Genomic DNA, 24,280 nt, shown 5'->3' with positions numbered 1-24,280 from the left:
TATATAACATTATGGAGGTTAAAGCTGCTGTATGTGAGTGTCAGACTCTTCTGCTTCATAAAACAGCATCATATGTGTGCAGATATTCAGAAACATGCTCAGTGAACATTCTTGTTGATCTGAAACACAATGCTGAAGTCAGATATTCTGCTGTGAACATGTGTGTTACGTGCTGGAACGGCTGTCTTTGTTTTGGTCTCTTTAACCCGCCCACTGCCAGTTTAGCCAATTATATTTCAGCACCCCGGGTTGCCAGATGGTGGAAAACAGCGTATTTCATTCATTCATTCAGTCAGGAAGACTCTCAGAGCATGCGTCTGTGACTGAAATGTGACCTCTGGTGGACAGAAGCAGACTCTGAAATGAGACGCAGATTCAGAGTTCCACATGAGGTTATTAATGAGCAAATAATATAAATATTACCAGCGTAAACATTAGGTGAGCAGGTCACATTGTAACCCTGTGTCCTAACAACACTCTACGTGACGAGATACTCAGTGATGAGCATTAGGGCTGTTTACAGCAGACGAAACACCACAGAAGTGTAACTCCAGCCATTCAGAAGCTCAGAATAGTGCACTCACTGCACTCCAGCACAATGCTCAGCTTTATAATCTAATGAATACATATTAAAGCTCTTGAACATGAGTAAATGTAGATGCTGAATCTCTGATATGTGTTGCTTTGCTCTGAGTCTCAGTTCTAGAGTTCAGTTTCAGACGCTTTATTGTATTCTCCAGATCTGAGCTGAACTATCTGCTGCTGCTTTCAGTATATGGTGATAAATGTCCTGTCAGACTCACATTATTTAACACCTGAGCTGAGCATTGTCAGTTTTCTGTTGTTCAGCTGAAACTGAAGCCGTTTCTAATATAAACATTTCAGCTGTTGATTAGAACAAAAACTCCTTTTAATATGGAGAATATCCCTTATATCGAGTGCCGCTGCTTTTATTTAGAACACTGTTTTAATCACTCACTCCTCAATCTGGCAACCTGCACTTGGGTTTGTTTTGATCCAGGATCCGATGCCCTTTCCAGGGCTTGATATGTGTTTGTTTTCTGGTGTTAATTGTCTAAAAAAAAAAAAAAAAAAAAAAAAAAAAAGTTTTTGACTTAAATAGGTGGGGGTGTTGGTTGGCAGGTGTGTTTGTTTGTGTGTGTTTTTCCACCTTTTTCCACCTGCAGGCCCCGCCCTAACTACGCACGCGACATGCCCTGGGATTGGAGGAGGTTACCCAGGGCGTCCTTTAAAAAGAGAACGGGTGTAGGGCGGGAGAGCGAGTTTTGTTGGCGTGTTGTTTGAAATTGTGATAAAGTTATTCCTGTTGTTGAGTTGTTTTTCGTTGATTGTGTTTCTCGTGCTGTTGTACTAGTGTTGACTTTGTGTTGTATACCCATCCGTGTTTCCCCTTCCTATTATTTTTGTTTTGGTTTGTGTGTTTGTTGATTGTTAATATTGTAAATATATACACGGTAAGAGGCAGTAGGGGTTGGACGCCACTTTTGTTTTTTGTAAATATTTTCAGCTGTGTTTTTGTTAGTCAGGGAGATAGGTGTAGATTTTGTATTTTTATTTCTGTTATTTTATTAGGTGTAGTAAGTTTCATTTGGGTGTTTAGTTGGTATATTTTTGTTTATTATTTTTCTGTGGGTTCACCCCAAGGTATTTGGCTTTACATTTTTCTTGGTGATAAAAAAAGAAAAGACAAAAAAAAGACAAAATAAAGAGACCCTACATAAAGGGGTTATTAAAAGTGAATTTTATTTGTCGGGTATTCTTTTATGTTGCGGCCTTGACCCTAGACCAGGGTCGTAACAGTGTAATAACTGGTTCAACCACTGGGTGTCGAACTTACATACTGCACCTTTAATGCTGAATACACTAGTCATGCTGCAACTGCATTCATTTAATACATTTAATTGAATCATTTATTCAAGTTTGTTTGTTTTTTTGCAGCTTAAAAATAAACTAATGAAAGGTTACGGTAAATTAGAAATGACAATCACAATTATTAACCCCAACCCTCTTTAAAATTCTCCATCTCTTCTCAGATAGGACGGTGGGCCAAATCAATGGGCCAACTTTGGCCTGTGAGGCCTAGTTTGGGCATCTCTGGTTTATAATGAATATGCTAAAGGATGATGGCAATAAAAAGATCACTGCAATTTGTTTCAAATGTATAGTAAAGCTTCAGTTTGTCTCGATCACTTTAGCGAATCCTTCAAAACATTTACTAAAATACATCACACTGCAAAAAGGGCTGCTTTTACTTAAAGTCTGTGTCTTGTTTCTGCTCCAAATATCTACAAACTCTTAAATCAAGAAGCATTTTCCAGACAAGCACCAAATATTGTCTTGTGTTCAGAAAGAGTTTAGACATTTGGACTAGACACAAAGTCAGAACAGTAATTCTGCAATGCAGAGAGGGAATCTTTGGATCATCCAACAAAACATATTGGCATGTTCGTACATCATGTTGTAGATACAGGCAGGGTTTGACATTAACACCTGCCAAATGTGGGTATAATTCAGCTGTGGCGGGTTAGACAGTCAGTCCCACTAGCTCCTTTGGCTGGTTGGAAATCATTTTAAATGGTAGTTTTCTTAAAGCAGGGTTCAACAATAGAGATGGCCCAATATGAGTGCAAATGTGGTCTTAGAATCGAGAAGCAGCCCGACTGACAAAAAAAAGCGTTCATGTGAGCAAAAGAAAGCAGGTGAACAGCGAATGAGCGGATGATTTCTCATGTTCACAGCTGATGTGATGCGCGAGACTGTTTAAAAAGCATGTGCGCTCCCGTTTCCTGGCGTGAAGCACCGTGCCTAAATTAAACACAACTAGTGCGATCGGTTCTCTTTAAAAGAGACTGAACAGAGTGATGATCGTGCACCCACTGTCCTGCTGCTTTCAAGAGCTCCACATGTTTTTAAAAAGTCTTTTGTAAGCAGCAGCGGCTGCCGCTTTCACTTTAAACAGATTATGGGTCTAACGTTACCCGTGTGCACGTGATCATCCTTCTATTATCACACACGGTATGTTATTCCACCTGCTTTTCCTTTGCTTACAGTTATTTTTGTTAATATGGTTTAAATATCCTCCAATAACATCACTTTAACAGGAGATAACTCCTATTTATCTATAGTTACCTGATGATCTGGGACCTTCAGCCAGGACAGACTAGGCCTACTGTGCACAGTTTTAGATCCATGGCTATAATTATTTTAAAATATCAGTTGTTTTTTAAAGGAAAGTTTTGTTGAGTAAATGTGCACGTATACAGCTATATTTAGCTAGTTTTGACACATTATTTAAAATTCATTGCTATAAAATGATTATTGTTTATTTTTGGTGTGGTCAGAGATACATTTGGTAAACCCTTAGTGTTGAGCACTGAAAAATCAAGTGAAATAAAAACTAATTGCAATGCGACACTATGAAATCATGACCCATTTGCTCATGCTCAATAGGCAAGTTCACACACACACAGTGAAATGAATAAATGATCTACATTTAGTCATTTCAGCAGGTCAAAGTCATATTTATGCATATAAAATATATTTTCCCAACAACAAAACTGTGGCTAGTGGAAACGGCGAGTGGCTAATAACACTGGAAATCTACAAGCCACAGTGGCCGGTGATCCAAAGAGTGAAGGTCAAGCCCTGGGTACCTGACACACACAGCTCTGTTCTCATCAAACGGGGCTCATATCTGGTTTGTCACACAGTTTGTACCACTGAAACAGTAAGAGAGTGTCTGAAAGCAGGAGAAGGCTTCAGCTGAAACTGCGATCAGCTTGAGGTAATCATGTAATTTAATTATGCTGTTTCTGATCATTAAACCTGAATTAAATTAGAAATACGGCATGAAATGCTTTTACAATCAGCCCGTTTTAAAACCTCTCGTGAAATTAAATAAAAATATATCTGTCAGTTAGTATATCTATAATCTAGAGTCTCCAAATCAATGAGGAATATAATAAACCTGATCTAATCATCCAGAGTCTGCAGTTTGGCTCTTCCTCCTAAACGGATCCTCATACTTCAGTTTCTTATCACATCTCTGACCAATCTAATGCTCTCTAGTGTCTGCTGTAGAGTATGACTGACTAAAGCGCTAGTGAACTGTGAACACTGTTTACTGCAGGCATTCTGTGTGAAAGAAACTGAACGGACGGACAGTGTGCTCCTCATAGGGTTGTGTTTGGCTGATTGGATTGAACGTGTGTGTTTAGTTCTGCTCACTGCAGAAACCTGTCAATGAAACGCACTGACCAATCAGAGGACTTACCCGAGCTCCTCTCTTTCCAGGGGGTCCGGGCAGACCTGGGGGACCAGCGGGGCCCTGAAGAAGAAATAGAAGAGGGGGATCAAGAAGTGTTTATGACGAGCACAGAGAAAACACACATCAGACTGTCTGATCAGATCACACAGCTGAACAGTGTGTGCAGAATAATAGGCATGGGCCGGAATATGATTCTGACGGTATGATAACCTGTAAAAAAAACATCCCGGTTTGTTAGTATTGTGATTACAGCTCTAAAATATGTTCGTTTTAAATGTCTGGGTAAAAAAACAAAACTAATCTAAATATATTTAATTTTGAGCAACATTTATAATATTCTGGAGCAGTGAACATGTCAGGCTAAATTAAATCAGATCAATCACTGACTTCTGCTGTCTTCATTAGTTTCAGAAACACTGAATTCTGCACAATTTATAACGGCATCAATGGATATCTTTTCAGCTGGAGATACTGCTGTCCTAAAACATTAAAAAAACATTACATATACCTTAGGAACGGTATATCAGGAAATTTGGGTGGTTTTAAAACCTTGACTTTTCCAAACCGCGGTATACCTTAAAAGCGGTTATCATCCCATACTTACATACCACACCTGCCAACACTCCCGTATTTCAGACCCATCTCTCATTTTGTTCTGTCTCCTGGAAAACTCCCGGAATTTAACATTGTACTAGCTCTTTAATCAAACATAAAGCTTGCAGTAATAAAAAAGCTGAGAACAGAATACAATAACCGACTAATTATTATTATTATTATTATTATTATTATTCAGTCACAAGATGGCGCCAAACAATCAAGAACAGCAGAGTGACATGCATATCATCATTTATTCATATTCCTTCAGCTTAGTCCCTTTATTAATCTGGGGTCGCCACAGCAGAATGAACCGCCAACTCATCCAGCATGTTTTACACAGTGAATGCCCTTCCGGCTGCAACCCAGTACTGGGAAACACCCATACACACCCATTTATGCACATACACTACGGACAATTTAGCCTACCCCAATTCCCCTATAGCACATGTGTTTGGACTGTGGGGGAAACCGGAGCACCCGGAGGAAACCCACGCCAACACAGAACATGCAAACTCCACACAGAAACACCAACTGACCCAGCCGAGACTCGAACCAGTGACCTTCTTGCTGTGAGGCGATCATGCTACCCACTGCACCATCATGCTGCCCGACATGCATAGATTCTAAATATATATATACTGTATATATATTAGGCTGCGCAATATATGGTTCCAGCATCGATATGGCAATGTGTGTGTCCACAATAGTCACATCACAGAATATGCAATGTTGAGTTGGAGTATAGATGACCAGGAACCACAGGTGAAAACACATGAGATTTGTGGAGACTCTGCAGAATTTAAGCACAATAGAGTGAAAGTTAATTATCTGCATGTGTTTTTAAGGCCTGTGATTGCATTTTAGACGAGTTCAAAGTGTTTTACTAGCGCATAAAGAAGTTTAATAAAGATTCATTTATTGAATAATTAATATGATGAAGACTATGCTTTAATTTACATGTGATTATTTAATTTCTGTGTCTGAATACTGTTAGACTCTCCCAGAAAACCCCAAATCTCTGTTTATTTCCCTTTAATATTTGCTCCTTTGTGTTTATATTTGACTGTATTTTGTTTATTATGAGTATATAATAGATTACATAAAATACACTCATATTTCACTTCTCTATAAAATCATCCTAATCAATCTAAAGTCTTTTCCAAAAGTTATTTAAGTCATCTGGTGAAATTATATTCTAATATTTAAGATATAAAGCATTATATAATCACAGAGAAAAAAATATCACAATGTCAAACATTTCTAATGTCATGCAGCGCTATTATATTTATATATATTATATATTGACTAATAATCAAGATGATTGATAGTTCCCGCATGAGTCTGTGTTCATTGTATGTTCTCTGAGAATAAATGTTGTGATTGATTGACCAATCAGAATTAAGTATTCCAGAGAGCGGTGCATTAAAGATATTTAACATCATTTAAACAAATATCCCTAAAGATTAGCTTTGTGCCAAGTCAAAGCACAGTTACTGACTATTACAACATGTTTAATGCAGATTCAACAAACAATCATTCAGCTAAACGCAAAAGAAGATATTTTGAAGAATGTAGTAAACTGGTCCCCTTGACTTCCACTGTGTTTGTTCTACTATGGAAGTGGATGGTTACCGGTTTTCAGCATTCTTCAGGAAGGTCTGAAAGCCCTTGAGGGAGAGTAAATAATGAGTAAATCTTCATTTTTGTGTGAACCGGCCCTTCAAAAGCAGAATGATGATGATGAAATATCCAGGTTTGCAGCGCGTGTCTTGAGGAATCTTGTGTAAACACAGGTCTATAAAAGTTTCCACTGACCCGCTCTGATGCTCATCAGTCTTGGAGGAATGACACTCGCCTGCAGCGCTGCTAACTAAACAACCAAAGGTCTCGAAAACAGCATTAATAATAATAATAATAATAATAATAACAATAACAATAATAATAATAATAATAATTATAATAATAATAAAATAATAAAATAATAATAATAATAATAACAATCATAACGATAATAATAATAATAATAACAATCATAACGATAATAATAAAATAATAATAATAATAATAATAATAATAAAATAATATTAATAATAATAATAATAATAATAATAATAATAATAATAATAATAATAATAATAATAAAATAATAATAATAATAATAATAAAACAATAATAATTATAATAATAATAATAATAAAATAATAACAATAATTATAATAATAATAATAATAATAAAATAATAATAATAATAATAATATAATAATAATAATAATAATAATAATAATAAAATAATAATAATAATAATAATAATAATAATAATAATAATAATAATAATAATAATAATAAAAACAATAATAATAAAATAATAATAATAAAATAATAATAATAACGATAATAATAACAATAACAATAATAATAATAATAAAATAATAATAATAATAATAAAATAATAATAATAACAACAACAATAATAATGATAATAATAATAATAATAATAATAACAACAACAATAATAATGATAAAATAATAATAATAATAATAACAACAACAATAATAATAATAATAAAATAATAATAATAATAATAATAATAACAACAACAATAATAATGATAATAATAATAATAATAATAACAACAATAATAATAATAAAATAATAATAATAATAATAAAATTAAACTAATAATAACAATAACAACAACAACAACAACAACAACAATAATAATAATAACAATAATAATGATAATAATAACAATAACAACAATAATAATAATAAACTAATAATAACAATAATAATAATAATAATAATAATAATAATAATAACGATAACAACAACAACAATAATAATAATAACAATAGTTATAATAATAATAATAATAATAACTCTCACGCGTTCACAAAGTCTAAACACAGCTTCATTAGTGCAGACCATACAGACATCAGATACATGCAAATATATGCAAATGACATCATATATATATATATATATATATAAAACTGCTTTTATTCTAGCTGAAATAAAACAAATCAGACTTTCTCCAGAAGAACAAATATTAGAGGAAATACTGTGAGAAATTCCTCAATCTGAGAAACATCATCTGGGGAATATCTGAAGAAGAATAAATATTCACAGGGGGTTTAATAAATCTGACTTCAGCTGTATATGCAACATAGATATCAAACTATTTTTATGTTTCATATTTTTCTCCAACCATTTACAAATATGTACATTAATATTTTAGATATGATGACATTAATTTATGAACACATATATAATGCTAGCTAATACAGGTGAGCATATACAGTATTGGGGTTGTTGACGTGAAGTTGTATTTTTACTGTCACACATCACTAATATGAATATAGCTCATACTGTCATCATTTAAATGCAGTAAATAGTTCATAGTTTGTCTTCATAAAGCTCTTGTTATAAAATTGCTGAGTTCATATTATTTCTTTACATTTTTGAGCCCAATCTTGGCAGAACGGTGTCTCAGTGGTGTCACACTGTGGCCTCATTGCAAGAAGGTCTCTGGTTTGAGTCCCGGCTGGGTCAGTTGGTGTTTCTGTGTGGAGTTTGCATGTTCTCCCCGTGTTGGTGTGGGTTTCCTCCGGGCGCTCCGGTTTCCCCCACAGTCCAAACACATGCGCTATAGGGGAACTGATCAACTAAACTGGCCGTAGTGTATGAGTGTGTGTGTGTGTGTGTGAATGATTGTGTATGGGTGTTTCCCAGTACTGGGTTGCAACTGGAAGGGCATTTGCTGTGTAAAACCTATGCTGAAATAGTTGGTGGTTCATTCTGCTGTGGTGACCCCTGATGAATAAGAGAGAAAACTGAATGGACCTGAAACATCATCCATCTTAAACTTGAGTTGTTCACACAGTTCCCTTATTGGAAGAACTAAAACAATAGTTCTGTTGTCCTGTGGTGTGACACTGATACTAACTGAAAATCACCAACAAGTCCGACAAGACGTGTGTAGAGAAAATATTGATTATTGATATAAAATAAACAGCACTGCATGAGGATCAGCGTCCAACAGTCCAGATAAACCACTCTCATAAGACTGTACATTATTAGGAGTATGTAGGACATTTCTATAGTGAAATTCATTCATTCACTCTCCTTCAGCTTAGTCTCTTTATTCATCAGGGGTCGCCACAGCGGACTGAACCACCAACTATTCCAGCATATGTTTTACACAGTGGATACCCTTCAAGCTGCAACCCACACCAACACGGGGAGAACATGCAAACTCCACACAGAAACACCAACTGACCCAGCCGTGACTCAAACCAGCGACCTTCTTGCCATGAGGCCACAGTGTGACACCACTGAGCCACCATGACGCCCTAGTACACTTCTGTAATAAAGTAATCACTTGTGGGAAACAAATAAATGGTGAAAGTATGAAGCGGGAGACTCCTTATAACAGTGGTTCCCAAACGTTTTGCTGTGTGCATCTGTGCATCCGTTAAGCCTTTAAGTGTGACTGTAAGCTGAATACTAGTGTCTTGAAGAATATCTAGTCTAATATTATGTGCTGTCATCATGACAAAGAGAAAAGAAATCAGTTATTAGAGATGAGTTATTAACACTGTTATCTGTCCATTAGGCAGCACATGGGAACTGCTTGTTTTGTGCAATATGAACTCCTGCATATATCAGATCTGTACATGTGTCTGAGCTGAACATGTCTGCGTGACTCTCCTGCAGGTAGATCACTAATAAGAGCGGTGTGTGTTCATCTGTTCACAGGTGGAGCTGCTACAGTCCAGCGTTTGATCCCACACACAATAAACCTGTAAAGTTTAGTGCTGGACACAACAGAACAGCGGATAACTCTCTCCAGCAGAACAGAACAGATCAGGGATGGATTTAAGAGCGCGGGCAGGAGCTGCTGATGTCTGACAGATGCTGAAAACAACACAAACTGCTGGACGGAGAGGGCTGCGTCCCCAATCACACACTCATATCCACAGCACTCTACATAGGCAGTGCGTTCACACTGAAGATGCTGACAAGATAAAGGGCACTTCAAATACTCACTTAGCGGAAGAGGAGGGGCTGATGGCAAAGGGGAGGAGCTAATTGTGAAGAGAAGGGGCTAATAGTGAAGAGGAGGAGATAATGCTAAGGAGGAGGAGCTGATGGCGAAGGGGAGGAGCTGATGATGGTGAAGAGGAGGAGCTAATGCTGAGGAAGAAGAGCTGAAGATTATGAAGTGAAAGAGCTGATAGAAAAGGGGAGGAGCTGATGATGAAGTAGAGGAGTTGATTGTGAAGGGGAGGGGCTGATGTTGAATGGGAGGAGCTGATGATGATGATGACGGGGAGGAGCTAATGATGAAAGGGAGTTTGTTGATGACTATGACAAAAGGGAGGAGCTAATGATGAAGAGGAGGTGTTAATGATTAAGGGGAGGAGCTAATTGTGAAGAGAAGGGGCTAATGGTGAAGAGGAGGAGATAATGCTAAGGAGGAGGAGCTGATGATGGTGAAGAGGAGGAGCTAATGCTGAGGAGGAAGAGCTGAAGATTATGAAGTGAAAGAGCTGATAGAAAAGGGAGGAGCTAATTGATGAAGAGGAGGTGCTGGTGATTAAGGGGAGGAGCTAATTGTGAAAAGAAGGGGCTAATAGTAAAGAGGAGGAGATGATGTTAAGGAGGAGGAGCTGATGGCGAAGGGGAGGAGCTGATGATGGTGAAGAGGAGGAGCTAATGTTGAATGGGAGGAGCTGATGATGATGACGGGGAGGAGCTAATGATGAAAAGGAGGAGATGATGGCTATGACAATAGGGAGGAGCTAATGATGAAGAGGAGGTGCTGATGATTAAGGGGAGGAGCTAATTGTGAAGAGAAGGGGCTAATGGTAAAAAGGAGGAGATAATGCTAAGGAGGAGGAGCTGATGGCGAAGGGGAGGAGGTGATGATGGTGAAGAGGAGGAGCTAATGCTGAGGAAGAAGAGCTGAAGATTATAAAGTGAAAGAGCTGATAGAAAAGGGGAGGAGCTGATGATGAAGTGGAGGAGTTGATTGTGAAGGGACAAGTTGATGGTGAAGGGGAGGGGCTGATGATGAGTGGGAGGAGTTGATGATAAAGGGGAGGAGCTGATGATGAAGGGGAGGAGCTGATGGTGAAGGGGAGGAGCTGATGGTGAAGAGCAGCTGATGATGAAGGGGAGGAGCTGATGGTGAGGAGGAACTGATGATGAAGAGGATGGGCTAAAGATGAGGGGGAAGAGCTGATGATGAGGGGGAGGGGCTGATGATAAAGGGGAGGAGTTGATGGTGAGGAGGAGCTAATGATGAGGAGAGGAACTGATGGTAAAGGGGAGGAGCTGATAGTGAGGAGGAGGAGCTGATGATGAGGAAGAGGAACTGATAGTGAGGGGGAGGAGCTGATGGTGAGGGGGAGGAGCTGATAATGAGGGGGAGGGGCTGATGGTAAAGGGGAGGAGCTTGTGATTTTGGTTTGGTATAAATGTTGTATTTGAGACGACACTACGCTCCTGCAGGATACGCTCGAGTGTTTAAGTGTGCAGTGTGTGATTAGGGACGCCACTGTTCTCTGTGTTGTGACAACCACCATTCAATACCCTTATAAACACACACACTTTGAGCTCCAAAACGCACTGCTGTCTGTGTGTGTGGGGGGGGGGGACATCTGGAGATGAGCTGTGCAGTGTGTTTGGGGTTTATGCAGCTGTTTTCAGATCAGTGGAAACTCTGAGACAGCAAACAGCTGGAGTATGAACACAGACGGGGAATATCGACATGTTCCCACTTTAAAGACAACTGAGAAAGACTGCGCTGTGTAATCTCTCTCTCTCTCTCTCTCTCTCTCTCTCTCTCTCTCTCTCACACACACACACACACACACACACACACACACACACACACACACACACACACACACACCTGGTTTCACAATGCTGAAAGAATCTGTATTTGTAGCAAACATTCACGACTCGACACTTTTATGAGAGAGAGAGAGAGAGCGAGAGAGAGAGAGAGAGAGAGAGAGCGAGAGAGAGAGAGAGAGAGAGAGAGAGAGAGAGAGAGAGAGAGAGAGAGAGAGAGAGAGAGAGGGAGAGAGAGAGAGAGAGAGAGAGAGGGAGAGAGAGAGAGAGAGAGAGAGAGAGAGAGAGAGAGAGAGAGAGAGAGAGAGAGAGAGCGAGAGAGAGAGAGAGAGAGAGAGAGGGGGAGAGAGAGAGGCTCTGAATCTAATGACAGCAGTGTCTTCCTCTGTTCATGTTTCTGCTGTCCTGCTGTGGTATTCAGTCTTCATTCATGGCTCGTTTCCACTGACCGGTACGGTACAGTTTGGTACAGGTCACCTTTATCAGGCTTGCGTTTCCACTAACAAGGGTACCCTTTTGGTGGGCGTGGTGTATGACAGACAGTTTTAGTCGACGTGATTCTCGCTGGAGGTAATGTCTACAATAAAGCTGTACAGGTCACTCACATATCATATGAGAAGCTCTTCTCACAACACAGATGCTTTACACACATCAATACTTGTGTAGAAATGTTTATCACTAACTTTACTATGAACATGAGTTGATTATAACTGCAGATCAATGACAGTGCGAAACAGCCTACTGTAACGTCTGTAATTATATTAAATAACTAAATAAATGAACATATATAAACACATACAGCCCCTTACAGTCTCCGATATGTTACCAATTACAGCAGAACTACACACAGCAGACATTTCGCCCGTATTTAGGTTCAAAACAATACAAAATATAGCCTACAGTCAGTGTAAACCTCTCATCTGTGTCTGTAATCTTCAGCAGCACATGTAGCCTCTGTTAGACAGTAATTCCATCACTCTGAGTTCGTATTAGTCCAAAATGTGAAGATAATAAGTTAGTTATACATGGCATTTTGTTCATGTTTGCTGAATAATAATCTGCTCCTTTTTTCCGGCTTCTCCTTTGTTTCTTTACGCTTCACTCTCGTGTTTGTCAGTGTCTGACAGGATCGGGTTTCAAAAGCACATCAATAATCAAGCGCAGGTTATTATCATCAGCTCAAGAAGTTTGGTATTTCAGATATAATGTTAGAGACGCACGCGAGCGCTAGCAAGAAAGCGGAACCGCTCGCGCCTCAGACTGGCTCATAAAAAACTTCGGGGCACAGGGCAAATCTGCTCTACTCCATGGCTTTGTGGCTGTTCATCAAGATGACGACAAGGTTTGTTTGAGCCCAGATCGACCATGGCTCATTATTATATGTATAAATCATTCCGCTGTAATGTCTCGGCTCATTGGCTGTGTATTTCAAACATGGCGGGTTTTTTGTTTTCATTCTGGTTTGTTGCGTAAGCGAATGACGTATCTCTGTAAACCAATAGCGTTCAGCTGCGCGTGTGGCTCCGCCTTTTGGTACTTTTTCTCGTGTTTGGTACCCTTTCGAAAGGGTGCCGAAAAAGTGGTACGGTACGGTTTGGTTTGGTACGCCTTTTGACAGTGGAAACGGCCATAAAAGCGTACCAAACCGGACCGTACCACTCAGTGGAAACGGGCCATTACAGTATTCAGTCTTCAAGGATGATCAGACATCACACACAGCTCATATCCTCTGGTGTTTACACTCTTTAATCAAACCATTGTAGATGTTTGAGTTCCATTTGGGTTATAGACGTGGTTGGAAAGTACAGCTCTATGTACTTATATACTGTGCTTATATACTGTATTTGATGAAGCTTTGCTGAATATGTCGTCCATGGGGATATTTATGCATCAATATATGATCTGCAATAACTGAATCTCTGTATTACTATACAGGAAAGTGAACACACATCAGTACTCAAACACTTATAGTTTCAACACACACCATCCACAAACTTTTAAAGTCAAATAAACTATCAGATGTAGAAAAATATACAGTGCATGTGGACAGTACTGATAGCGCTTCACTTTTTCCATATTTGTTTATGTTCCAGCCTTATTCCAACATGGATTAAATTGATGTATTTCCTCAACATTCTACACACAATCCCCCATAATGACAATGTAAAAGAAGAGTTTCTGAAATTGTAAATTTATTAAAAATAAAACCCTGTATAATCAGATGTACATCAGTATTCACAGCCTTTGCTCAATACTTCAGGTCTTCTTGAATATGATGCCACAAGCTCGGCTCACCTGTCTTTGGGAATGTTTGCCCGTTCCTCTTTGCAGTACCTCTCAAGCTCTATCAGGTTGGATGGGAAGCGACGGTGTACAGCCATTTTCAGATCTCTCCAGAGATGTTCAATAGGATTTAGGTCTGGGCTCTGGCTGGGCCACTCAAGGACATTCACCGAGTTGTTGTGAAGCCGCTCCATTGATATTTTGGCGGTGTGCTTTGGGTCATTGTCCTGCTGGAAGATGAAGCGTCGCCCCAGTCTGAGGTCAAGAGCACTCTGAAGCAGGTCTTCATTCAGGATGTCTCTGTACATCGCTGCATTCATCTTTCCCTCTATCCTGACTAGTCTTCCAGTTCCTGCTGCTGAAGAACATCTCCACAGCATGATGCTGCCACCACCATGCTTCACTGTAGGGATGCTATTAGCCTGGTGATGAGCGCTGCCTGCTTTTCTCCAAACGTAACGCCTGGCGTTCACTCCAAAGAGTTCAGTTTGAGTCTCATCAGAGCAGAGAGTTTAGTTTCTGATGCTCTGAGAGTCCTTCAGATGCCTTTTGGCTAACTCCAGGTGGGGAGTGTCTTCTGTCTGGCCACTCTACCATACAGGCCTGATTGGTGGATTGCTGCACAGATGGTTGTCCTTCTGTAAGGTTCTCCTCTCTACACAGAAGAACGCTGGAGCTCAGACAGAGTGACCATCGGGTTATTGATCTCCTCCCTGACTAAGGCCATTCTCCCCCGATCACTCAGCTTAGATGGCCGGCCAGCTCTAGGAAGAGTCCTGATGGTTAAACATCATCCACTTACGGATGATGGAGGCCGCTGTGCTCATTGGAACTTTCAGAGCAGCAGAAATGTTACAGTAACCTTCCCCAGCCTTGTGCCTCCAAACAATCCTGTCTCGGAGGTCTACAGACAGTTCCTTTGTCTTCATGCTTGGTTTGTGCTTTGACATGCACTGTCAACCCTGGGCCCTTATATAGACAGGTGTATGCCTTTTCAGATCATGTCCAATCAACTGAATTGACCACAGGTGAACTCTAATGAAGCTGCTGAAACATCTCAAGAATGATCAGTGGAAACAGAATGGACCTGAGCTCAGTTTAGAGCTTCACGCCAAAGCCTGTCAATACTGATGTACACTTGTTCACATTGTCATTATGGGGGATTGTGTGTAGAATGTTGAGGAAATACATCAATTTAATCTATGTTGGAATAAGGCTGGAACATAAACAAATGTGGAAAAAGTGAAGCGCTGTCAATACTGTCCACATGTACTGTATTAATGACATCAAATAATAACTCAGATTCTTCTTCTGGGTGATTTAGTTTGAGCAACTAAAAACTTTAAGCAAGACTCAAACACACACACTTGTGTTCTGAGTGATGTTCTTGACTATATTCATTACAAAATCCTCCCATATTCACTATTAATTTATTCACTGTTAATCTAGATGTCACCATGGTGGAGATCTGTTCTCTTCCCTGAGGATTCATCTGTTTCAGAACAGATAGACGACCTGATTTAGTGTTCAGACATCATTCATTCATTCATTCTCCTTCAGCTTAAGTCTCTTATTCATCAGGGGTCACCACAGCGGAATGAACCAACTATTCCAGCATGTTTCACACAGCGGATGCCCTTCCAGCTGCAACCCAGAGTACTGGGAAACACCCATACACCCATACATACATACACACACACACACACTCATACACTACAGCCAGTTTAGTTGATCAGTTCCCCTATAGCGCATGTGTTTGGACTGTGGGGGAAACCGGAGCACCTGGAGGAAACCCACACCAACACGGGGAGAACATGCAAACTCCACACAGAAACACCAACTGACCCAGCTGTGAGGCCACAGAGCGACACCACTGAGACACCATGCCGCTTTATCACTTCAGTTCATTATTAAACTGATTCACAAGTAACACCAGAGGATATCAACCCCAGTTCTAGGCGCAACACACACACACACACACACACACACACACACACACACACACACGCACACACGCACACACACATGAAGGCAGGTATGCATGCGCACAGACACACAAACACACACATACATACGCATGCATGCACATACGCAGGCAGACAGGTGTGGATGCACACACACACACACGCACACACACACACTTGCGCGCGCACAGACACACTCTGTTCAGTTCATGGGGTTCACCTCTAACAAGCTGATGATGTGAATCAGGTGTGCAGCAGCAGAAACACACACAATATGCAGGACTGAGCGGATGCTTCAGGAACATTAAAGCACGCTGAATATTGATTATTGATCTACAGGTAAACACACTCATTTTGAGTTCACAGCACTTATTATAGGGTGTTTGATGGAACTTTTCAATAAGTTGAACAAACTCAAAAAACATGATGTTTTACCACAACCCTCATCATGCCCGTATTCTGGAACGTTCCACAATCTGAAATATCAGGGCTTTTATCGGCTTGTTAAGTGTGACGTCACGCGAAGCGCTCTAGGTTATATTAGACTTTATAGTCATCACACATGTACAAGTACAAGACAACGATATGCAGTTCAGGTGCAATAGCAGGAGTGCAGGATTCAGGTATACACTATAAAGTACAGTTCTAGAGAAACTGTGGTGATCTTTACAGATGGATGTACTGTCAACATTATATACAGGTGTATTAACTATGATCAGAGATATACAATAGATAAATATAGGGTGCCAATAATAATCAGAGGCATGCAGATATATATGAACATTACAGCCGTATATGTGCAGTGGCTATGTACAAGTCAAGATGAATTAGTGCAGTGAACATGTACAATTGACAATAAATGTGCAAATATGAAATAGTGCGGTGATTATGGAGAGTATAAGTTATGAGGACGCTGTGGGGGCATATGGGGGGCTCTAACACAAGACAATGACATTACTTGGTTCATTAATAACATAGAGTCATAAGTAAAGATAATCAATTCACTTTTACTTAATGTTTAATCTAACACTCCTAAATAGAGGAAGTTAACTTCACATGATACTGACAAGTTCATTATTCCTGATATAAGATTGTAAAGTTTACTTGAAATGTATTTGTGCAAGTTACGAGGACTTTAAGTAAATCTTAAGAGTTATTTTTTACCTTCAACACAGAGTTAAAAACTCTTTTCAAATGAGTAGAATTAACTTTCAGTCAATTTTGAGTTAACTACACTCAATTCATTTGATAAAGTTGACTATAGGGTTTTACAGTGGACACATATATATATATCTCCATGCCTAATATCAGATGGCCAGAAAGTGATTAATTCTTTATAAACTGTCTATAAATTGGTGTCTGTAATGCAGCAGGTCTAGAGACTGTTATGTACACCATGATGTTATATAAAATACACTTTAAAATGTGTGATAGGACTAAAAAGTGTTCATAAAGGAATCTTCTCTTAATTCAAATGAGTAGCGGCTTGAGCCCAGGAACAGTATTCCATACATCACCACTCAACAAGCGGATTGTCTTTACTTCATTGCATTGTAATCTACATTGTAAAAGTACTACACTGCTAAACATGTTTATTTCTAGTCCAAATATCTAAAAATTGTTAAATCAAGCAGCATTTAAGACAATATTGTCTTGTTTTCAGAAATAATTGATTCCTTAAATCAGGCAAAACCATCTGCCAATGGGGTAAGCCAAATATTCTTATTTCAAAGCTCAAACAGGATTATTTCCCTCACCCCTGGCAGATATTTAGCTTGTTTTGAGGGGAAAACTCACTTCATGTTGACATTATTTCTGAAAACGGATATTTGGACTAGAAATCTTATTTGCAGTGTAGAAAAAATAGCTGAAAATAATCATTCATTCATTTTCTTTTCGGCTTAGCTATTAATCTGGGGTCACCACAGCGGAATGAACCACCAACTTATGTTTTACATACATTTTTGCATGTGTTTTACACAGCGGATGCCCTTCCAGCTGCAACCCATTCCAGGGAAACATCACTACACACACACACACACACTCATACACTACGGGCTGTTTAGTTGATCAGTTCCCCTATCGCACATGTGTTTGGACTGTGGGGGAAACCGGAGCACCCGGAAGAAACCCACACCAACACGGGGAGAACATGCAAACTCCACACAGAAACACACACTGACTCAGCTGGGACTCAAACCAGCGACCTTCTTACTGTGAGGTGATTGTGCTACCCACTGCGCCACCGTGCTGCCACAGCTGAAATTACTAGAATAAAAATATTAAATTCTTAAAATCAGACTCTTTATGGCGCTATAACCTTCATAAACAGCCTCATGCTTGAGTAATCACGCTCTAGATAAGTGACAGAATGAAATATTAAAGATGTGACTGATTTCTGGGCTGCAGAAGCAGCGATAGTGATGCTATCCATCTCACTCAGTGATCTGTAGCTTGGAGGCGTAATTAGAGTCAGCACAGCAGAGGAAAGCTGAGTTTGGACAGAATCTGCAGAGGAATGCGGCGTATCCCTCCGCCAACACAGAGCACTTCAGGTGACGTCCAACAAAAATATCCACTAACTCGAGTCTCATATCCACATATCCTTACACAAACCAATTATGCAAACGCCTCAGTGTTCGGCATACAAATGTGCAACTGTTTAAACATGAATAAAACATCAGTTCTTCAGGGCGTCATCAGGATCATTTCCAGAAACATCATCCGGTTCCTGGCTCATTCGTTTGTTGGCGTGACTGAATTGATTCACAGCGGCCTACTGACCTATACTTGATAAACAAGTCTCCTCCACCCCGCTGAGGTTATTTCATCTTCATTTCTCGATTTAGAATTGGCCAAGCTTTGATCGCAACGCTTTAATAGTTTAAAGCGCAGCGCTAGCTCATCGAGTGCGAACTCATAACGAACCAAACTACTCTGACCTGCTGAATATCTTTCACAAGCTGAAATATTATGGCTTTGTATTCTCTTTTCATCATCTATGTTAAACTGTTTGGGCATCTACATGGTGAAAGACGCAATACAAGTGAAGACTTCACATTAATTACATTCCTTACTTCTTTTGCAGTCTGTGTGGTGGCCTGGAGCCCTATATACTGTGGCCAATATACATTTAAATTGAGATTTATTGTTTACATTGTACGCTAATATACATATCTACTATTTCTAATCAATTGTATTTAAAAGCAGACTGCTGAGTGACATTGAAGATATTAGTGTATATTGTAGCAGTGCCTCCAGCTTTACCTTTCAGACGAGGCTCGTGTTTATAATGATATCCTTCAGGTGTCGACTCGCTTCAGCTCATGTTTTAGCCAGATTTCTTTAAGACCGAATCTAACTATCAAATCATTAGCAGGAGAGTGATCTAATGTTCAATAATCAGAGTTTTACCGTTTTACTTATCTTTATAAATTAGCTAGAGAACGCAAGAGGGAAGCTAGTGCTGATCATTAGGACAGATTTGCTACGGTCTTACAGACTTTGACATTATGTTGACACAGAGCCCCCTTGAGAAGTAATTTTGGTCAGAATAAACTATGGTAAACATCACATTTCTGTCATTTCACTACCCCAACATCAGACAGCAGACTCAACAGCCTCAAAACAGACTCGAGTTGAGGACAACAAGCAGATTTGCATTCCAGATGATTGCACTCAATGATTTACTCCACCTCAACCCGTTCAAAAGCCTTATGAGTTTCTGTTTTGTTGGTGAAGATAGACACTCAAACTTGATTGGGATGAATGGAGAGTAGACTTTTGGGTGAACCGTGCCTTTAAGTTCAGTTTTAAACTTTAGGTGTTTCCAAAATCCACCAAGAAAGAGCATCTCATTTCTTTGGGCTGGTTTAAGATGAAGTAGAGAGCTCTGCATAATTGACAGAACGAAGTATAGGAGACATGTCACTGAATTCTGATGTGCAGAAACACAAACAGCGAGGCTCTCCATCCCACTGACTGAACTGCACCTCCCAGGCATAATTAGACTTACAGCAGGAGAGGAAAGTGAAATGAAACGCTGACGTTTGACAGCCCACGCTGGCATATTTTCCACACCCAGTTACAAATTCAGTTTCCAAACAAACTAAATTGTTCCATTAAGTTTCACGATTACAATATTTCTGTGCCTGCAGCTCGGAAAGATTTCCCAGAGTTCACCCACTACTAATTACAGCATTGTGGAGGTATTCCTGTGCTCTCGCCTCATAAACATCACTTTAAAAGCAGGATTACATCAACCTGTCCTGAACACCAAGACTGGTTTATATTGCCGAGTCATCTTGTTGCTGGGTGATGCATTGTAAATAGATGCGGAAATTAGCACATCAGTCAAATTACAGCAAGAGCAACCGGCGGCATCTTGAAATATACTATTATAACCACCTGTAAGACCGGGAGGAAAAAACTAACTATCACCTTGCTTCTAAATCACCACCTGTCACTGACAAATTATTTACTTGTTCTCCTGCCCAGAACACTTCTGATCAAATCGCAGAAACACAGCCAAGTGCACGCTCCCTCACACAGCTTCTCATTCTCCCCAAGAACAAGCCATAAATTAGCTTCAACTCGTACGCATTGTAATTTGGACGTTGCTCTGGCTTGCAGCGACTTGATCCTGCACTTCAAAAGATGATGAGAGTCATTCAAAAGACACGAGACAAGACAATCAAAGCGTACTTACTGGAGGACCCGGTTCTCCTTTAGGACCAACAAATCCATCATAGTCGAAGAAATACTCGTCTTCTTCGAAACCGTAGTCGTATCCGTAACCATCAGAGTATCCTGGGTCCTGCTCCTCTGATTGGTCCAGCAGATTGTAGCTGCTCTCCTGGCGGTACAGGATGGTGTTGTTCACTTTGACCTCGCTCTGGGATTGCTGGGATCTTTCATTATATCTTGAGAAATCTTTAAGACGGCTCTGCCGGATGATGGAGATCAGATCCGGGGTGGCTCGAGTCGCTCTGGGCTTCTTAAGATGATGATCCTCAGTCTCATTTTCAGCATCCAGACTCTTGCCTGGGTTTCTGGTGGACGTCTCCAGATTGAATCTCCTGCTCAGTGATCTTGTAGACGGGTCTATATGCCTAGAGCGCAATAGTGGCGAGCTCGTTGTTGACTGATCAAAAAGTGCTGTTGGATTAGAGTTGGTGTGGGGGGTGACCTGATCACCTGGAGTGTGTGATGCTGAAGAGCTTTGCTGGAGATCTGAGGATCCTGTTGAGGATTGAGATCGGAAGGTGTCCGACAGTCTGCACTGTTTTTTAAGATACTCGCAGTAGTGTGCCGCAGCCTGGGCTGATGGGTAGATGTCCAGCTGACAAAACGCTCCTTCAAACTGCGGCGCTCTGGAGTCCATGCGGCCTACGGAGAGCCGTCCGTCAGGGGGCAGTGTCTGCACACGGGTCAGCGTCTGCTCCTCGTGATGCACATCTCCACAGTGTGCATATAGAGATACAGAACGGGCCCGCACGCCGACAGCGAAGGAGTGCCACTGTCCATCCTGCACATCATGTTTAAAGTAAAGCGAAGTCTTCCTGCCGGTGTGGACCGCGATCCGGCCGGGCAGCAGCTGTATGCCGAATTGCAGTTCGTCCCCGGCGTCCCGCACGCTGAACAGAAAGGCATTGTTGGCTCTCCAGGAGCTCAAGCTCACGATGATGGAAAACTCCTGCTCCGTGCCTGCGGGGAGGAGACCAGCGCAGGGGGCTTCACTGAGGGTGTCCTGGGCCAGGGTCGCCCCCACACCCATGGGCAGAGCAGGCACCGGTGGAGACTCTGAGCTGAGGTGCGCTGACCCGGAGGAGGGATGCTCTCTGAGGACCGACAGTCCCAGATGATGGAGGAGATCTACACCTGGAGATGGAGAGAGAAACAACTGTGAGCAACAGGGTAACAGAGGTTCCGGTTTCCCCCACAGTCCAAACACATGCGCTATAGGGGAACTGATTAACCGTAGTGTATGAGTGTGTGTGAGAATGAGTGTGTGTGGGTGTTTCCCAGTACTGGGTTGCAGCTGGAAGGGCATCCACTGTGTAAAACTGTGTTGAACTGTTTTCTCTCTAGTGAAGCATTCAGTTCTCACACTTACAAAGTCGCCATGTAAATAGCGAATGCGTCATGGAGCGACCCAACTGACTCTTAAAGGGAATGAGAGACGAGACTCTGATTGGTTTAATCTCAAAACACAGCCAGAACTCATTAAGAGAATAAGCTCAACCCTGTTAGACCATGCGCCACGGCACAGAGAGGATTTCTCCATCCTTAAAATAGTGGATTCAGACACGGCCTTAATGCTTTAGCACCCTGCACTTTAGACTAGATCATTAAAATAGAGCCCAATATGTGGAAAACAACATGTGAGCCGAGCAGTACTTCTGATTTCATAGTACTTAATAAATAGTGTGTAAGTACCTGGATGATCTACTACTTCCAGTGAGATTCTGTAGTGCACATCTAATGAACGATCCGCTATCCTCTAATGACAAGCTAAAGAACTCATGAATGGGAGTGAAGTAAACACTACTGATGTGGGTCATGTGACCATGACAAATGGAGGATTTAGCATGTCCGAATACAGCAGGCGCAATGATATCAGGCAGCACCGTTAGCTAGTTACATAGCTGAGGACTATTTTCAGGTGCTGCGTAATACTGTGCTGCTGCAGCCATGGTACAGCAGCAAAGTTCCTTTATTATTACGCCAGAATGAGAGTGTAGTTTCTAGACACATCAGCCTAGAAAACAGCAGCTTTCATTTCCATCAACCTTCGTACATTCACTCATTCATTTTCCTTTAGTTTAGTCCCTTTATTCATCAGAGGTCACCACAGCGCCAACTATTCCAGCAGATGTTTTAGATGATTTAGATTAGATTAGATTAGATTCAACTTTATTGTCATTACACATGTACAAGTACAAGGCAACGAAATGCAGTTTAGGTCTAACCAGCAGTGCAATAGCAGCAAGTGCAGGATACAGGTATAAGTTATAAAGTGCAGTTATAGAAAAACTATAGTAATATTTACAGATGGATGTACTATAAACATTATATACAGGTTGTATTAGCTATGAACAGATTTACAATAAATGAATATATGTACAGGATGCTATTAATAATCAGGAGTGTACAGATAAACATAATTGCAAATGTCCATGTGCAGTGGGTATGTACAGTTCAATAAATGAATCAGTGCAATGAATATGTGCAAACTTTAAATGTGCAAATGTTAAATAGTGCAGTGATTGTGAGGAGTATAAGTTAGAGGAATGTGGGGGGTGTATTGGGGAGGCAAAAGAGTCAGTGAGGAGCAGAGTTCAAAAGGGAGACAGCTCTGGGGAAAAAGCTGTTCCTCAGTCTGCTGGTTTTTGTCCGGGGGAGCCTGAAGCGCCTGCCGGAAGGCAGGAGAGAAAACAGTCTGTGAGCAGGGTGAGAGGTGTCCTTAAGAATACTGCGTGCTCGGCGCAGACAGTGTTTCTTCTGGATGTCCTCAATGGCTGGCAGTGTAGTCCCCGTGATGCGTTGGGCAGTTTTCACCACCCGCTGCAGTGCCTTACGCTCAGCAACAGAGCAGCTTCCATACCAGACTGTGACGCAGTTGGTCAGGATGCTTTCTATTGTGCAGCGGTAGAAGTTCACCAAGACGGCTGATGAAAGCTGGTTCTTCTTAAGTTGCCTCAAGAAGAATAGGCGCTGGTGAGCCTTCTTGACCAGGCTGGAGGTGTTGGTGGTCCAGGAAAGGTCCTTTGAGATGTGGGTCCCCAGGAACTTGAAGGATGAGACAGGCTCAACGGCCATCCCATTAATGTGGATGGGATCATGCGAGCCTGTTCGTCCCTTCCTGAAGTCCACAATGAGCTCCTTGGTCTTGCTGGTGTTAAGGAGCAGATTATTGTCGGTGCACCAGGTGGCCAGATGCTGTATCTCCTCCCTGTAGGCAGTCTCATCATTATTGCTGATTAGACCAATCACTGTGGTGTCATCTGCAAATTTGATGATGGTGTTGGATCTGTTCACAGGCCTACAGTCGATGGTAAAGAGAGAGTAGAGGAAGGGGCTCAGCACGCAGCCCTGGGGTACACCAGTGTTGAGTGTGACGGTGGTGGAGCAGATTTTACACAGCACATGCCCTTCCAGCTGCAACCCAATACTGGGAAACACCCATTCTCACACTCATACACTACGGCCAGTTTAGTTGATCAGTTCCCCTATAGCGCATGTGTTTGGACTGTGGGGGAAACCGGAGCACCCGGAGGAAACCCA

At 40.9% G+C, this 24,280-nt stretch overlaps 1 protein-coding gene across 1 annotated transcript in view; it reads right to left on the bottom strand.

Moving 5' to 3' along the window:
* The window catches only part of LOC130216951 (collagen alpha-1(XXVII) chain B), a 108,706-nt gene that overhangs the window by 65,592 nt on the left and 18,834 nt on the right, over positions 1-24,280 (bottom strand). The window contains exons 3-4 of the mRNA XM_056448895.1: positions 20,703-21,874; positions 4,295-4,348 (exon numbers count right to left, since the gene is read on the bottom strand). Coding sequence (XP_056304870.1) covers positions 4,295-4,348; positions 20,703-21,874 — 1,226 coding nt within the window. The remainder of the gene's footprint in view (positions 1-4,294; positions 4,349-20,702; positions 21,875-24,280) is intronic.

The sequence above is a fragment of the Danio aesculapii genome, chromosome 23 (genome assembly GCF_903798145.1).
Source record: "Danio aesculapii chromosome 23, fDanAes4.1, whole genome shotgun sequence".
In the NCBI taxonomy this organism is placed as follows: domain Eukaryota; kingdom Metazoa; phylum Chordata; class Actinopteri; order Cypriniformes; family Danionidae; genus Danio; species Danio aesculapii.
This window is presented reverse-complemented; position numbering and strand designations above follow the sequence as displayed.